At 41.1% G+C, this 19248-nt stretch overlaps 1 protein-coding gene across 3 annotated transcripts in view; it reads left to right on the forward strand.

The window, feature by feature from the left end:
* Positions 1–19248, forward strand: part of KCNK2 (potassium two pore domain channel subfamily K member 2) — a 90844-nt gene that overhangs the window by 35776 nt on the left and 35820 nt on the right. For 2 of the 3 annotated variants that reach the window (XM_077925586.1, XM_028724646.2), the window contains exons 4-5: positions 17298–17479; positions 18839–19025. In XM_077925586.1, coding sequence (XP_077781712.1) covers positions 17298–17479; positions 18839–19025 — 369 coding nt within the window. The remainder of the gene's footprint in view (positions 1–17297; positions 17480–18838; positions 19026–19248) is intronic. The other variant, XM_028724647.2, reaches the window with a different exon arrangement.

Here is a 19248-nt window from a genome sequence, read left to right on the forward strand (position 1 = left end):
AGAATCATGCCTCCTCCAATAGTGGAGGCAGAGCATAGCCGTCACAGCTCATAGGCACTTGATAACCTTATCGTCCATGAATGTGTCCAATCCTCTTTTAGAGCTGTCTAAGTTGGTAGAGACATCACCTTGCCAACAAAGGTCTGTATAGTAAAAGCTATGGTTTTCCCAGTAGTGTTGTATGGAAGTGAGAGCTGGACCATAAAGAAGGCTGATCGCCCAAGAATTGATGCTTTTGAATTATGGTGCTGGAGGAGACTCTTGAGAGTCCCGTGGACTGCAAGAAGAACAAACTTATCCATTCTGAAGGAAATCAGCCCTGAGTGCTCACTGGAAGGACAGACCGTGAAGCTGAGGCTGCAATACTTTGGCCACCTCATGAGAAGAGAAGACTCCCTGGAAAAGACCCTGATGTTAGGAAAGATGGAGGGCACAAGGAGAAGGGGACGACAGAGGACGAGATGGTTGGATAGTGTTCTCGAAGCTACCAGCATGAGTTTGACCAAACTGCGGGAGGCAGTGGAAGACAGAAGTGCCTGGTGTGCTCTGGTCCATGGGGTCACGAAGAGTCGGACACGACTAAATGACTAAACAACAACAACAAAGTTGGTAGCCATCACTGCTTCTTGTAGGAGCCATCACTGCTTCTTGCAATAAACTCAACAGTTTATTGCAAGTACTTCCTTTTGTCTGTCTTAAATCCTCCCAACATGCAGCTTCATTGGCTGCCTATGGGTTTCAGCATTATGACGGGGTGTGTGGTTAACATTTTCTCTTGCGTTTTACTCATAAGTACTATTTTCTCATGCATGCAAACACAAGAACTTCCATTTTAGCAGGGAGGGAACATCTTAGTTGACCATTACATGCACTTAAGGAATCTTAAGCTTTTAAAAAAGAGTCAGCATATATAATTGAGGGTGGTATTTGATGTTAGTCCTACTTAGAGAAGACCCATTGAGGTTAATGGACATGAATAACTTGGGTTTATTAATTTCAGTGGGTTTACTCTGAGTAGGCCTTAGCTGATTGCAACCCAGGGTTTTAAAACATTGCCTGCTATGATTACTGCATGCATAACAGTTGCCACATCTAATTTAGTTACAGATAAGTTCCAATGAGTCTAGCAACACTTTAAAGTAAATTTGAATAAGATTGCAGGCAAAACATCTTCCTCTGTTGGTGTTTGCATAGTTAGTTTTTTTATATCAGCAGAGGTCTCACTGTTTCAGAGTCTCTGAATAGCAGGCATGTGTAAGTAGATGCTCTGGCAAAGTAGTATATTTCTTCAGTATGTTTGACAACTGAGAGTAATAGATAATGGACAGTAGATACAAGGCCTTTTCAACCTTGGCTCCCTGTTTGTGGAATGCTCTTTCAGCTGAGGTGATTATGGCACCCTTGGTTCAAGTTTCAAACGGGCTCTGAAAAGTCATTTGTTTAGAGCTGCCTTTCCTTAAAGATACTGTTGTTGATTTAAATGGATGCTGAAATCGTTTTAATACATTGTCACTGAAATTATTTAATATGTTGTTTTTACTGGTTTGCTGCAATATGATGCTAAGATCGTTATTCATATTGCTTATGTCATTGCCATTTGAAGATAGTGCTATTTTAATGATGGTTTGCTTGTACTTTAGATATTGGGTGTTGTGTTTTTGTTTTTATGGAAGCCACCTTGTAAGGACCATCTGTACCCACTGTTTCACTCACAGAAGAGCATTTGAGTCAGTTTCTGGTAAGGACAAATGGTGTTGCTGTACTACAGAGATCAAATTCCCATTCTCTTTACAGGAAGTCCCCTTTTAGCATTGGAAAACGAATATGCCTATCTCTTTGTTTGGAGTAATGTAGTAGTGTCAAGTCATTTAACCTTGTGTGATGGATGCTTAGGATGTGCAGTGAAGGAAGCATGTTCTCCTGAGGCCAGCATTCTTGTCACTTTTATTTTATACAGCTATTTGTGGTTCAACCACATGCTGTTGTGCTAGTGGTAGCTAAGAGATAGAATTGTTTTGGAGAATAGCCTTCCTAACTTGCACTGGGGCTGAAATTTACTATCGTGATCATTTTCCAACAGCACTTTTTAAAATTTCCATTTCTTAGCCTGTCTAAGGAGTTCACCTACCTCTTTATCAAATAATTTGTCTACATGACTCAACTAGTATTAATATATTTTGCTGCTGTTCTGGTGCCTGCTGCATTTCCTGTGATTTGTAGTCCTTAATTGTGAGAGCTGCCCTTGTTGTGCTGGTGAATACAACCCATAAACTTTCTATGGCTAAGGGCCAGAAGTATAAAATTATCTCATCAGAATGGCAAGCGCTGCTGTGTGTAGGGATTCCTCATCCATAGATATCACAGCGGTATTGTGAGATCTGGTTAAGCATGGTTGGATATTAAGTGTTAGGGATTGTGAATGGAACAAGCTCCTCCTGGATGTCTCTTGGGGGAAGGGGCTGGTGGTTTTTGCTGTTTGATTGTTTGCTTATTACCCTGCTCTTACCCTAAAGAGCTTAAGTTGCCAGGCAATTTACACATGAAGAAAAAAAACTTGCTTAGTTTCAGCAACAGAACTGCAACATATTCTTTCATACCATTTTTCTGGTAGTCTTAAGTAACATGTTAATCTGCAAGAAAAATAATGCACTTGAAAAGGCCTTGCTTTTGGATGTCTATTTCAAATACCAAAATGTAAATAAAGGGTTCGCCACAATCTGGCTGGTCTTGTGCTCCAGCAAGAAAATCTTGCAACATTGCAGGAGTTAATTTCCTTATCTGCAGCTGCTCTCAAGTTTACTCAATGCTAGAGCCTGATAAGATATCGGGTTGGATTGTTAGACATGGGATACCCCAATAAAAGGGTCCACGAAGGATACGCTTGGTCCACACAGGGATTGATGGGCCATGGTAACCTTCTGAATGTTGGGATTGTTCTACTTGATGTATGACAAAGGGCAAACCTCTACTCAGGGTCGATCCACCTTACTGATCAACCAGCAGGTGGGTTGCTTGATACCAGATACATACCTGATGCCTTAGCCAAAACTAGCTTACATCAGTAGTCAATAAAGTTGTAGCCAATTTTAATGCAATTCTGACCTTATGTGTCTTATTTATAACCTTAACTTGTCCCAAGATGAGCTCCATGCTTCCTGCACCTGGGTCCTCAAAAATAGGCCATCACCAGCAACATCCTCACCTGTCTTATGAACCACTTTCCTCTCCAGATATCTCAATAGCTTTTTGTCAGTCCACACTGGACAGGCTGGTACTGACATTCATTCATTCATTCATTCATTCATTCATTTGACGGTTTTGTATTGCCATGTCATTAAATATGGTGATGTACAGCATTAAAACATAAAATACCATTAAAATACTATAGGTGGCCATTAGAAAAATGTCTGCAAATCAAGTCTTCAAAAAGACAGAAGAATGACAAGGGGGAAACACAGCTATGGCCAAGGGGGCTGACTCAGAGGTGTGGCCTGGCTGAAGAAGTTAGTTTCTACTGTATGCAGACTTCCAGGCTTCATAAAAAATAAAGTTTAATTTACCATTAATGCAACTTGTAGTGAATTCATCTATAAAAAGCAGAATACAAGACAATGATAACTGAATTAATTATGTCAATTCCAGTGAAAACATGCAGTGTAGAAGCAGTCCCAGTGCCATTTCTGCCCACCCACCCATTCCACAGTATCTCAGACACTGGTCCTTTTTCTCTATAGGGCCAGTGCACCAGATGGTGGTTTTGCTGTAATGGCTCATTTTGCATTCTGCGTTGACTACATTGCCATGCAGAGCAGCTGTTTGGAAAAAAGTTTGTGATAGTGGCTCATCAACCACCTGTGCTATCCTATTTGATTGCCAGTTTTTTTCTGAAAAAAATAAGTTTCCAGACAAGGAAGCATATGGTTTTGTTGCCCCTGAGTTCAAATCACATGGACAACATACTTTAGTTACAACTGCATTGTGGGAGAAGTTCAGTGCCTTATACAAATAACATCTACGATACTACCATCTCTCTTGATATGAGAAGGGCTTCCTAGCAGAATGGATGACCCACAACTGCTTAGCTAAACTCCTCTGGAGTTCTTACACCTCAGCATTCCAATTCAGGAATGTTGTATGCAAATGGTAGCTTTCTCTTTCCTCACTTATAACCTATAGTCTTCATACATCTGTCGAAGCTTCTTTTTGTGTAGTCACAGTTTCTCATTACTGGTGTCTTTTCTGCTTGTGGATGCCTTGTATTAAACTATCTCCCATGTGGTACGATAAATGCTTTGCTTAGGAGCATCTGATCCCACAAATCTTTTTGAGGCAATCTTAACTAATTGCAGTAGCTGTTTAGCTCCTGTTGATTTTAACGGCTTTGTTGCATTGGCATGAATTGCATCTCAAGTCATCTCCTGCAAGGCACAATTTCTACCAACATGAAGATCCATTTCAGATAGTAGATGGAGAGGAGGAGCCACTAAGATCAATCTCCACCCAGAGGTGGAGCTAGCTGCTCCAGCACCTAGAGTGAGTCACATGCTGTGCACCCGGGGGTGGGGCTAGCTGCTGCAGGGGTGGAGCAAGCGTCCCAAGGGGGCGTCGCCTTTGGTGAGTGGCCCAGGGGGGTGGCACAGTGATGTTACCCCCCCCAGGGGTGACACCCAGGGCAGACCACCCCCACCACACCCCTTCCTCTGCCAGTGTCTCCACCCTTCCCAGCAAGTAGTCCCCTTCTGACAGCAGCTAGCCACCTACTATTCCTTCTATTCCATTTCTCAGCCAGCCAGATCTAGTTCCCAAAGTGGCTCTGAAACACCTATTAAAATCATGCTATACAAAACATCAACATACAATAGAACCCCCAGTTAAAACATAGAATTTAATAATATAGTAGCAGGGGCACCTAACTCTTAGCTGGTAGACAGATAGGAATCAAACCTCCTGGCTTGGGGATCTGATCTGCAACTGGTTTTAAAGAGAGAGCTGCTTGAATATGTCTTTTTAAAGCCTCTAGACAGGAACTATTCTGCTGGAGGGATTCAATTGCATACTGGCAAATTTAAGTTTTTGAGAATAACGTGGATTATAAAGCACTCTGGCACTCCTGTGCAACCAGCCTACCCCCCCCCCCCCCAAATAATCAGATTTATTTATTATGGTTGGGAAAGTGATGGGGAAATGCATTAGAAAGTGTGGGTTCACAATTGATTGGACAGGAAGTCACATAAACTCTGCGCAAACAAATGAGGATGAATACTTAATAAATGGCACACACCATATAACCTCTGTGCAAGCTTTGTGCACACAAATCAGGATAAATACTCAGTAAACTGGTCCTTTGTAGGTAACTTTTCAGAGTCTTTGCTGAGAGCTTAGGATGTCAAAGGCAAGGTTGGGAGGGTGGTAGAATAAGAGATACAATGTTCTATCTGTGGCAGAAGGAAAACACTGTTGATTCTGTGATTTTATGCAATGTATCTCAATCAGCTGGCTTTGTCCATCTTTATGATAGAAAAGCTGAAGTTTGACTAGAAAATTAGTCAACATAGTAGAGAGTTGCACTGGATTTATATGAAAACTTTAGGAGCCAAGCTATTCTACTGTATCATGCTACAAAGTTCAGGGACGATTTACTAGTCTCTGGTGCTTCTTTTTTTGCCCTTTTTTGCCTTTTTGTCCATTTAGCTGCTTGCTTTGCTATGCTTCCTCTTCTAGTATGCCTTAAGAATAATACCAGGTGCTGGGAGTCCACTTGCTGAGCACCATTATTCTGTGAACTGCCCCGGGTATAGGGCAGTATATAAATTCAATAAATAATAATAATAATAAATTACGATGATATATCAAAAAGGAGATTTGATTTCTGAATGCTTTCAGTTTTCACACTGCAGAATAAAAATCATTTTAAAGTGACAAATGCCAACAGATTTTTATTCCCTGAGAGAACAATAAAAATGCAGTCTGTCACCAAACCTGCTTTTAAGGATTAATGGCAGCATGGAGTATAATGTTTATTTCGTTGACTTCTTCTTCTTCTTCTTCTTCTTCTTCTTCTTCTTCTTCTTCTTCTTCTTCTTCTTCTTCTTCTTCACGACACAATAATGCCATTTGAAGACCATTAAAATGTACTATCACTAGGTCCAATTACTGCTGCTATGTCCCTTATCCTCCTGGGCTTTAATGCTTTCTTTTTTTAAAACAGGAAACAGTGAGACACTTTCATTTATGAAACAATTTCCCTCAACCTTTGGGCAAAGATATGTTCTTCTCAAAGAAACCGATAGGTTGCTGTTGTCAGCTGAGAGTAATAGCAACATGTTTCTGACATCCAGAAAGCAGGGCACAGTCATACTCTACATCATTTGGTTAAGGCTTGTGCAGACACAGGAAATCTGTGGCCCTCCAGATGTTGCTTGACCCCGACACTCATCAGTTGCAGAGAGAGCCTTGACTTTTGGCAGCTCCAAAATAATCATAAATAAATAGACCTGATAAGCTCGTTTATGTAGGCAAAGTATCAAATGGATCTGAAAGGCTTAAGTATATTGACTTGGTTCCTGAGATCCAAGCGTCTGCCATTCGCAGAAGGGGACTCTGATATAGCAGGGAACCTTGTTGATGGAACAAGGGGAGGGGATTTTGGCTGATTTCCCCCTGTCCCCACTTTCCCCTGGCATCCTAATAGGCAGAGAGAAGAAAGAGAAGAGATGGCAGAAGGAGAAATAGAGAGGGAAAAGACAGATAGGGGTAAGGGAGAGAGACAGAAAGAGAGGGAGGGAGGGATGTTGGTCCTGGTCACTTTTGAATCTAGTCCCATCAGCCCCCACCCTATGGTTAACCCCCCCCCCCCCCCAGTCCTTGGTACATTAAAAAAAAAGCTTCCCCATAGCTACTTTAAAGAATCATGTGAAGTCACACTGATGTCTTTTATCACCTGACAACACCTGAGTGAGTAGCTACTTGTTATCTACTGAAGTTCTCACCCTGGGCCAGCAGGGGGATACTGTAGATAGTTATGCAAATGAAGGATCGAAAGTTGACATTCAGTGATTGGATAGTTTGTATGCAAATGAAGGATCGAAAGTGACGTTCAGTGATTGGATAGTTTTAGAAAGTTATTACAGTTACAAGGTACTGGAGCTCTATATAAGCAGGCTGACTGAGGCCTTCAGTTCAGTTCTGTTCCAGCTTACAAATAAAGAGCTGCTTTGGAGAATTTGCTGTGTTGTCTGCTATGGCAACCCACAACTTAACACTACTGGTTATCTCCTTCTGGCTACATTACTTGCAGCCATATGCAGCAGAAAGCAAGACAACCGCTATTTCTTCTAGCAAGGGAATTAAGAATTCAGGCCTGATTGCTTCAGCCTTGATACAGGACACTTGATGTCTTTATTGAAGTCAATAGGACTTCTCTTATTTATATTCAGGACCACAATGGAAGCCCGTGTGTGATTCAAGGGAACAATACGATCTAGTTGAGATTCCTTCATTGCAGGAAGTTAGACTAGATGACCCCCAGGGTCCCCTTCTAGCCCTACAGTCCTGTGCATAGCTGTCAATTGTTCCCTTTTCTTGCGATTAATCCTATTCGGAATAAGGGAATTTCCCTTAAAAAAATGGAAACGTTGACAGCTATGGTCCTGTGATTCTTCTATAAATTAATGCCTGTAATGGTCACATAATTAAAACTGGTGGAAAAACTGAGGATGGGACAAACACAGGGTAAATTGCTTATGTCACTCTTATGCAACCAATGAGTAGCAATGGTTAGCAGCTTGAATAAAGTAATTATAGACATTTCTCCCCTAAATCCAGAGTGCTTTTCTAGGAAGTTAATCACAACAGCATGATTTCTAGGAAAGACTTATGCTACTGCACAACCTGCTGATACCATTATTTCTGTATTTTATTAAATCATTATTAATAAGTTTTACACATGGGGTCATCGACAAAAAAATCGACAAAGAAAAAAAGAAAAAAATCATTTCACACAAGAAGCGTTTTAAAAATAATTATACAGATATAATAATTGCCCCAGTATATAGTGAAGTCAGGGACTCGGGTGGCGCTGTGGGTTAAACCACAGAGCCTAGGGCTTGCCGATCAGAAGGTCAGCAGTTTGAATCCCCATGACGGGGTGAGCTCCCATTGCTCGGTCCCTGCTCCTGCCAACCTAGCAGTTCGAAAGCACGTCAAAGTGCAAGTAGATAAATAGGTACCACTCCGGTGGGAAGGTAAACGGCATTTCTGTGCGCTGCTCTGGTTCGCCAGAAGCAGCTTAGTCATGCTGGCCACAAGCTGTACGCCGGCTCCCTCAGCCAGTAAAGCGAGATGAGCGCCGCAACCCCAGAGTCGGTCACGACTGGACCTAATGGTCAGGGGTCCCTTTACCTTTACCTTTATAGTGAAGTCCACCAACTTGGATGACTTTAAAAGAGGAGTAGACAAACTCAGGGAGAGTAAGCCTAGCAATGGCTGCTACCAATGATGGCTATTGTTCAGTCCATGCCCTGGGAAAGCTTTCCCTCCCAAGCATCTTCAGAGCTCTAAGGGTTTTCCTGCCTTCAGGAAAATACTGGTGAGCTCTTCACATAAATGAGTTTAGAGCTCTTCTGAGATCTCTTTCTGTTAGCAGCCTTGCTTCCCCATTAATCTACCTTTCATCAGGTGTGTAAGTAACCTTGTTCCTATCTTCCTATGAAATTTGCAAACTATAAAATGGCTCGCCTTTCTCCCCTAGGCCTTCTAGTTCCAGTGACCATGTGAAAATACTCAAGTCATAGCATACGATTAGGTACAAAAATTTTGAATATCTAGATACTGCATAAATGTTTTTCATTTATTTATTTTTTAAAAAAACGATATTCCGCTTTCCACCATGTAGGTCTCAAAGCAGCTTAGAACAATAAAATATACACTATACAAAAGTTCTGGCACTTCCAGAATTGCCAGCCAATCTTCTATGCAACTTCTAGGACATTTAGCAGATCTCAAAGCACGTTTCCAAGACCCATAATTATGTCATAAGGTACATGGATGAAACGAATTGTATCTGATGGGGAATAGTGTGCCTAATTCCAGGCTCTCCAGTATGACTGACTGAGTTGATATTTGCCCCCTTTCTTCTGCCTTCCAAAAATGATGAATGGGGGCCTTAAATTGCACCATAAGGTACAAAGCTGAAATTGATACCAGTTGGCAGATAGTACCTTTCTGCATCTTAAAATATCCAGTTTGATTGCTTCAAATCAGTCCATTTATATGGACTGAGCAATATCACTCTTCTCATTGTATTTTGTTAGTACTATGCACATTGCTTCTGAAATTATGAACAGCCTTATGGCACATTGCTTCTGAAATTATGAACAGCCTTATGGCTGTTCAAAGGATATAGCTATTTTTTTGGCTTTAGGAATAAATACTTTGCATTCTTTTATTTTTACAAGCTATGGAAACATTAGAAAATATAAATATACAACATCAGAAGTCTACAACACAAATTCCTCAAACCCCACTTTTGCTTAAACATCAAGCCCACTCATCAGTTCCCTGTTTTAAGGTAATATGGATATGGTACATGGAATCCACAAAAGCAATACGTAACTGATTCAGCATATATTTCTTCCTCCCCATTGTAAGGTTGGCAGTTTCAGAAGTGCCAAAGCATTTGTAAGATGCCTAGATAGCCAAACCTGTTATACTTTATGATGTAAGTATTTTTGACACAGGCTCTTGGGAGTATTCCACAACCTACATCATATGCTAATGCATTTCATAGGCAAAGAACATAGGCAGACAAGAGAAAACTCACTGATCCATATTTCAACATGCAGTTTGACTTGGGATGAAAACTATGTGCTATTCCGTTACTTTAGAAAACAAAAAGATACTGGGCTTTGTTGGTTTATGAATTATTCCTATGTATCAAGATAATTGATGCTCAGCTTTAATTTTTGTTTAGACTATACAAGTTTTCCTACATTAGGTATCCTCAAGGTTCAACATCTCAAGGTTGTTTCTTTATTTCTCTGGAGTCCAAGTATGGAAAGAATCCAAACTACAATTTGTTGTTTGCTTATTTAACTATTCATTGCACCCAGCTTACCTCCTGCACATTTTCAGCTTAAAAGCCAGTATGGAGAGGTACCATACTAAAATCAGGGGCGATAACTATGAATATTCTGATTAATCTGAACTTGTGGATGCACATTATCTTGTACATGTGAATAGGAGTGGTTTATAAAGATAGTGTTTTGCCTCCTAGTCAGGGGAATGGCCTTTTCTAGTTTAGAAAAGTATGGGTTTGTTATTTCTTAGAGTGGCTCTGGTTGTCTTGAAGAAGCAAAGAGGGTGAAGTACAGAAAGCTAAGATTCCTATTTCTGCATAGTTTCTTAAAGTACATAAGAAGAGTTCTGCTGTATCAGATCAAAAGCCCACCCAGTCCATATTGCAGATGTTAATGTTACACCGTATGAAGTGACTGGATGTCTAAGAACTGACTCCTTTTGGAAATGAACCCATTAAAAAATCATTCAAAGTTTACTTGCAGAACTTTTCAAAAACATAACATAAGTATCAAGGATACATCCAAAATGTCCATACAATGGTTTGTACTATCCAGCACAGGCTCAGCCTCTTAAAAATAAAAGATAGCACTTTCTCTATCACCCATTCCAGCCTGCCTGAGGCTATACCGCTTCTTGGAGACCTTCCTTTACATGCTTTTGTTCTCTGTGGCATTCAGAGAAAGACTAAAAGTCACCACCCTTTCAAGATGGTGAATTTGCAACTCACTAGGTTACATTACAAGAGGGACGCGGGTGGCGCTGTGGGTTAAACCACAGAGCCTAGGACTTGCCCATCAAAAGGTCGGTGGTTCGAATCCCCGTGACAGGTGAGCTCCCATTGCTCAGTCCCAGCTCCTGCCAACCTAGCAGTTCGAAAGCATGTCAAAGTGCAAGTAGATAAATAGGTACCACTCCGGCGGGAAGGTAAACGGCATTTCTGGTTTGCCAGAGGCAGCTTAGTCATGCTGGCCACATGACGCTGGCTCCCTCGGCCAATAAAGCGAGATGAGTGCCGCAACCCCAGAGTTGATCACAACTGGACTTAATGGTCAGGGGTCCCTTTACCTTTACGTTAGGTTACATTACTAGGTTACAAACGACGGCTCCCTCGGCCTATAGAGCGAGATGAGTGCTGCAAACCCAGAGTCGTCTGCGACTGGACCTAATGCTCAGGGATACCTTTACCTTTAGGTTACATTCAGTTTAGAGTAACAGAAAACAATCAACAGGTAATCATCAACCCATTTAGGCAGTGGAGTAGCGTGGGGGTGCAGGGGGGGCCGGCCGCACCGGGCGCAACATCTGGGGGTTAGGGTTAGGGGGCGCAAATCCACGGGTTAGGGGGCGCAAATCCACAGGTTAGGGGTCGCAAATTACTTGCCTTGCCCCGGGTGCTGACAACCCACGCTACGCCACTGCATTTAGGCGCTTAGATTCTCTTAGAAAATTACTGTGGAAAAACCCCAATGTTAGCGCCACACATTTAGCCATTTTCTATTTTAAACCTTCATTAATACACATAGGTATTTTCCCATTTCTGTGTGAATTAAACCAATTAAACCCCACTCTCATAGTGGCCAATCAGATGCTTATGGCAAGCCTGCAAGTGTGACACACACTTTAGATAGCATCACTATTTGGGACCACTTACTGTGAGGGATGTGGGTGGCACTGTAGTCTAAACCACTGAGCCTAGGGCTTGCCATTCGGAAGGTTGGCAGTTCGAATCCCTTCGATGGGGTGAGCTCCTGTTGCTCAGTCCCAGCTCCTGCCAACCTAGCAGTTTGAAAGCACGTCAAAGTGCAAGTAGATAAATGGCGGGAAGGTAAATGGCGTTTCTGTGCGCTGCTCTGGTTCGCCAAAAGCGGCTTAGTCATGCTGGCCATATGATCTGGAAAAACTGTCTGCAGACAAATGTTAGCTCCCTCGGCCATGAAAGCAAGATGAGCGCTGCAACCCCAGAGTCGTTCACGACTGGACTTAACTCTCAGGGGTCCTTTACCTTTACCTTTACCACTGTGAGCAGTTCTTCCCAATGTTAACTGATATGAAGAATTTTATCATTCATAACTCATAGAAAAAGGGCTAAAAATTATGTCGTTCTACACTTCAGCCATTCCCACTTTTGACTGAAATTTGGCCATGGGTCCTTTGTCCAAAAAAGAATAGCCACCCCAATTTAAAGCATTTTTGTCTCCCTATTCAGCTGAAAGGTTCCCAGAGTAGTTTACAATAATCTGAAATTAGACAATCCCTATCCTCAGGTTTACAATATAAAATACATGACAAAGGGATTGGGAAGGAAGTTCTTAGATTGCATACCCACAACATTTAATTCTAGAGTCAATGGAGAATTGTGTACTGGGTTTTTTCTGCATAGTTCACACAGAATCTAGATATACTGCATATTTTTTGCCCCTGAAAAGTGCTTCTTGAGAAACTGGTTTCATTCTGAATATAAAAGCTCGTTAAATAAAAGGTTGATTCAGTGTTACCCTACAGTGTGTCCATTTGGGAACTGCTGTAAGTGGTTCTGTCAATGGGTTTGTGCGTAACCACACTTGCCCAGTGGCATTGTGGGTGGGTGTATACCAAGATCACAATCTCGACTACCATCTTCATTCACCTGGGGCATGTGCAGAGAAGAAAGGATGTGGATAACCTAATCAGGGGCAAGGTTTTCAAGCATGTATCAAGAAACCACACCCACCTTTGTGGACAGCAGAATCTAGAATCAATCTAAATTGAAAGCAGAAAGTTGAGGATGAGCGTGAATGATTCTGGGTGGAGAAAAACTACATTTTGGTGCTACAGGTGGGCTAGCGTGCATGCAGACTTAGTTACAAAGTTTTTTAAATGGCTAGCTGAAATGGAAGCAGTTCAAGCAGAAGAGAAGCCCAAAGTTGATGGTCTCTCAGCAGAATCCTGCTTCCCAGCTCTTCTGCAGCAACCTGATGGAGTTGAGGGAAAGAAGGAAGCAGTAACTGACTTCCTAGCAGAGTTGATGGAGTGACCTTCCTTCCCTTCTTCTGTTGCATCCTGGAGATGGGAAGGTGGAGAGATACGTATATGCCCAAGGCAAGATATATGTTCTTCCTAGCATGGACATAATGTTCATTTCTCTATAACTGATATACCTCTTTCCTTCCCACCACTCATGCCAGGGGGCAGAAGCATGAGTCATTCGCATTTCCCCTCCATGTCTCCTGCAAAGGCATGAAGCGTAATTTTTCTGTAACTTCCCCCTTTGTTTTAAACTTAACATTGTCTGGTTTTAAAATGTGTAATGATTTATATTAAAAGCAAGTAATAGACTGAAAATGAGACAGTTATACTTTGCAAGAAAATTTTCCACACAGTGAGTCTTCAACCCTGTGCCAAAGCATAGCAGCATCCGAATATAGCATACTAAAATTGTTCCAACAGAAGAGAGATGTTACGTGCCAGCTGAGAAATACAGTAGGTTCTGTGAAAGAGGGCAAATCATGATAAAAGCTAAACTATGCTGAGCAACAAGCTGAATTAAAAGGAGGTAATTATGTGACAGTGTTCTCTCTCAACTAAAATTCCTCACGGAATTTGCTGCTTAATGCTTCAGCTAACGTAGAATTGATGCTCAAACTCAGTGTCAACAGGTGTTCTCAAGCTGTTAGGTACTCTGGTCCAAAATGTAATGTCTTGTGTATCATCACTGCCATGTCCTCTTTGGCCAGTTATATATGCCACATCTACTGAACAGAATTTTTTTTGCTTAAAAATTAGACAACCCACATTTGTCTTGATTTATTGTTTTGTTTCCATTCTCCTTGAAACACACATACACACACAGAGAAACAATGTGCCTGATTCATGGCTTAAGAAATAGCACAGGTACGTAAGTAGGGCTCTTCTGGATCAGACCAGTGGCCCATCTAGTCCAGCATCCTGTTCTGACAGTGGCCAACCAGATGTCTGTTGGAAACCCATAATTTGATTTTAGTACAAACGCAATCTCTCCTCCTGTGGTTTCCAGCAACTGGTATTCAGAAGCATTACTGCCTCCAGCTGTGGAGGCACAGCATCGTGATTAGCAACTGGTGTATACTGCTCAGCTGGTCTTGCTTCACTCTGCCCTGCCTAGAGCCAGGAGACACAAACCATGATACTTCACTTAGCAGTACGTACATGTGAGACAGCATTCATGGTTTGTTTTTCTGTAAGCAAACCACAGGAAGACACCATTAGCACTATGGTTTTTCCATTCTAAGTCATAGGTCATTTCTTGCTGTGGCTAACAGGACACGTGAACTAATGTTGTATAGATATAGGTATGGATATACAGTGGTACCTCGGGTTACAGACGCTTCAGGTTACAGACTCTGCTAACCCAGAAATAGTGCTTCAGGTTAAGAACTTTGCTTCAGGATGAGAACAGAAATTGTGCTCCGGCGCGGCGGCAGCAGGAGGTCCCATTAGCTAAAGTGGTACCTCAGGTTAAGAGCAGTTTCAGGTTAAGAACGGACCTCCAGAACGAATTAAGTTCTTAACCCGAGGTACCACTGTAGATATACTCAATCTTTTCTCCTTCTTACTCTCTTTGTACACATTTTTATATTAACATGCTCCCAACAGAATATTAAAAATAGAATCAAACATTAAAAACTTCCCTAAACAGGGCTGCCTTCAGATGTCTTCTAAAAGTCAGATAGTTGTTTATTTCCTTGACATTGGATGGGAGGGCATTCCACAGGGTGGGCACCGCTACTGAGAAGGCCCTCTGTCTGGTTCCCCGTAACTTCACTTCATGCAGTGAGGGAACCGTCAGAAGGCCCTCAGAGCTGGACCTCAGTGTCCAGGTTGAACGATGGGGGTGGAGACGTTCCTTCAAGTATACTGGTATAGCACCATGAAGGTATGCTTCTCAAGCTCTTCTTCAGCAACCTGATGGAGTTGAGGGAAAGGAGGAAGCTATACTTCAAAGCAGCTATGGTAACATGTAAAATATGAACTCACAAGTGACTAGTTCAGTGCTTTCCAAACTTTTCATGTTGGTGACACACTTTTTAGACTTATATCTTTTTGCGACACAGTAATTCATTTTTTCTAGCAAACTGTAGGTTAAACTAACCCCTTTCCAGCCCTGGGAGGAATGGGGGAGCATTAACACAACACACCTACACACTGCAATCAACACACCAACGTGTCACAATGCACAGTTTGGAAAGCTCTGAACTAGTTACTTGTTTTATTCTCAGCACTTTGTTCTTTATCCTGTTTTTATCTTAAATTTTGAGCTTTCCTTCATGCTGCATCGCATCTTGTTGTTTTTAACACATCTTTTTTAATAATAATCTTGTAAGCCACGCTGAGAAATTTCTGTTATAGGGAGGACTCTAAAAATGACAATAACATAAAAAGCTATATACCAATATTCATATAGCGACATTTATCTAACCACATATTTCATGGATGTGTTGTGGTAGGGCAGAGCTGTGGAGCCACCCTCCTGACACCAGTGTCACTAAAGCTTGGCTGGGCAGAATGGGACAGGGCAGGGATGGGCAGGGGTGAGGCTGAGATGGTGGATGCACTGATGGAGCCAATCTGGTACCCCTGATAGTGCATCTGCACAATCCCAACTTTGTCCCAGTCATGCACAGGTAAGATATAGTGATGCCTGCTTTGGGATGGTAGCTCCATGACTCTGCTTCATCGTACCAGCTGCTACTTGTTTCAAGCAATGCAGTGGGGATAGCAATCAAGCATATTTGGAAGCAATTTCTAATGTGGATTTTGATGGGTACCTGATTCCCTCCCCCCCCCCCCTGCAGTTCTTGATACAGCAAGTGGTATACATACAAAAGTCTACTTTCATGCACTGGTTTCTTAGCTGGATCAGGACCTGCTTAAATAACATGTTGCAAATCTTGATGAGCTTTGGCATCCAGACCAGACCCCCCAAAAAGGGGGGGTATAAGAGGTTTTCTCATTATCTTTCATTGGGAAGAAGAGACTTGAACAGAATGCTTAGACATAGATATATGCACGCAGCTGCTAAATGAGCAACTTCTGCCAAGTTTAGAGAGTGGGCAAGGCAGAGGCAAAAACATTTTATTGCAATGTCCAAAGTTATACCATATTAACTCGCTACAGCAATTAAAGAGATGTTGATGCTTTGTCAGTTCACTGATGGATATACAAAACTGGAAGGGTCCAACCTTAATATATATAATGTTGGAGATATAGGTTTGGAAGAAAGATTGTTACTCTTTTATAGCAGAGTTAGCACAATGGTGATTGCCCTCATCCACCTTTAAACAAACGTTTCCCACAAAAATACTTAGGCTAAAATAAATCACAGTCACTTAGCTTTGCAAATAAGTGGATGTTTTACTCAGAGTTTCTAAAAGTTACAGCCAACAAGTCTTCATCCGTTAGCAGTAAAATGAAGATGAAAAAGTTTTTCTTACAAAAAGGATCATGCAGTCTTTGGGTTAACAAAGATGCAGGCTATAAAATCTCCGTTTTGGAGAGATTTTGTTCACTTGGTGGTTCTTGCAGCTTGGAGCCACTGGCTGCATGGCTCATTGTTTGTTCCAGGAAGCACAAAGGAGGAAAAAAGAATGGGAGGGCGGAAACAAAAGGCTGCAGGAGGCCTGCTAAGTTCCACCTGCATTGGCAACCTGAGCCCAGCTTATACCTTTCATGCACACAAGTGTGAGTCAGTAACTGTATATTACAACATACAATTCAAGTGCCACTGAATTAATTATATTTAGCAAAACATGGCATACATTATGTGAACAGTTCAAGTAAAATCTTCAGCTTCAGTAAAGTTGGTGGGGTTTTGTTTCTGTATGGTCTTGAGGGTGTGCAGTGAAAAATAATGAGTTCATATTGTACAAGTAGATTATTTAGTGGCTGTCTATGAATATCTGGTTCTCTCAAGAAAAATCCTCTTTGAAATGAATTTTCCCAAGAAAGCCTCTGTAGTGATATCATTTGTAAAGAGTAACAGAGCTCTTCAGTGGCAGTTTCACTGTGTTAGAAAGACAAATTGTTTCCTTGCAGAACACCCAAGTGCAGTTCAGTTTTAAGTGAGTTTAGCAATCCAATTAGGGTAAGATCTCCATATGAATGTTTTAATGTGATATATACTCCTAGGGAACATTTAAAAAGTGTCCTTATCTGCAGTACAAATTAGATGTGTAATTTAATGCCTTTAACTGATTTATCAACAGCTCAAGTTGTTTGTAATTTAGGATTTGGGAACAGCTCGCCACGTACAAAAGGTGGAAAGATATTCTGCATCATTTATGCCTTACTGGGAATTCCTCTCTTTGGTTTTCTGTTGGCTGGAGTTGGAGATCAACTTGGGACCATATTTGGGAAAGGAATCGCCAAAGTAGAAGATACATTTGTTGTGAGTATGCTAAACATGTTGTCTTGAACCACAAATAACTTCTGTAACTTACAAAAACAATAATGTTGTTGTTGTTTAGTCATTTAGTCGTGTCCGACTCTTCGTGACCCCCCTGTTATATGCATATATCCCCCTGTTATATGCTTTATATTATTATTATTTTATAGGCAACAGGCATATAAAATAATAATAATATAAAGCATATAACAGGATCCACTACAAAACTACAAGATGCAATTAATGCAATTAATCGTTTTACATGGTGGAAAAGCTTTGGAAGTTGTCGAGAGGTAAAGTGTGTACAGCTACATGTAGCACGAACAAGTACATGTTTGGGTTCCCAGAGCAAAGACCATGCCTACTGCATTTCTTCTCTGGCCCTTTTGCTGCCCTGCCAGCAAGGACTGTGCTATGGGGTGGATTATTTAGAGCAGAGATGTAAAGGTGCACAAAGGGCTAAACATCTCTCGCACTTCTCTGCATCATGATGCCACCTCCCAAAACTACTTTCCCCAATAAAATAATAGTAAGAAAAATGGCCATGAGGTGAATTGTACTACTTTTTCTGCAGTATCTATCTAAGTTGCCTAAGACAATGGTAAAACCCTGGTGCTTATATAAAGCCTTTACCAAAGGGCTTTTGGCCTTGAAAGTTATAAAAACACATTGCACCAGAAAGCAAGGAGGAAAAAGGAAGCTGTGTTGGGAGGAAATGCACAAGAATCATTGCACTCACTTTAATAATAAGAGCATGCCCAGAGCACATGTAAATATTTACTTTAGTTTCACCTGTGGAGTTTATGTATCATGACCACAGACATAAAAGAGTAAGAGTGACATTGAATTCCTGCAGCGACTTTGGTGCCATTTTTTTTAAAAACCAACACCACACTATATTATCCTAGGAAATAAATTCCTTGAAGGCAAAATGTGTAGAACCCAAATGAGACTAATTTATATAACCAAAACAACCTAAGGCATAAGAAAATAAAGCACATCAATTTTACTTTATTTTGCATTTTTCGCAATCATGTATTTCTATTGTCAGCCCACACTATCTTCTTATGAGACTTGTCTCCTTGGGTCTTGGGGAGACTCAGTGCTGAAACTTATTTACCCTGTACCCATGAAAGATTCCCGCCCCCACTGTCAACCTTGTGCTTTTGCTCTTAGTGCTGTTTTGCTGCATGCTTTGTTTTCTTAGAAACTTTTAAACGTTGTGTCTAGAGGTTTTTAGTAAAAACATTAACCTTTTATAAACACATACATGCATACATACAAAGCCACTGTTTTACTAATAATGGATTCTTCTCTTCTTCCATCCACCTTTCCCTTTCTTTGTTCTTCCGCCCCTCCCAGAAATGGAATGTGAGTCAGACAAAGATTCGCATCATATCGACAATAATATTCATACTGTTTGGTTGTGTGCTGTTTGTTGCTCTCCCTGCAGTCATATTCAAGCACATAGAAGACTGGGACACACTAGATGCAATATATTTTGTAGTTATCACCCTATCAACGATTGGGTTTGGTGACTACGTTGCAGGTAAGTTTTTTATAATTTTTTTTTACTAAAGTCTGCTGTTTCAGTTTTTTAAAAATATACAGAGATGTGTACACTATTTATTTATTTTATTCCTTAAGATTTATATGCTGCTTGTTAGTAAACAACAAACAAACAAACAAACAAACAAACCCAACAACCTCCAAGCAGCTTAGTGTCTTATTTATTTACTAAATTATTATTTCATTTATATACCACTCTTTAT

The sequence above is a fragment of the Podarcis muralis genome, chromosome 3, assembly GCF_964188315.1.
Source record: "Podarcis muralis chromosome 3, rPodMur119.hap1.1, whole genome shotgun sequence".
NCBI classification, from domain to species: Eukaryota; Metazoa; Chordata; class Lepidosauria; order Squamata; family Lacertidae; genus Podarcis; species Podarcis muralis.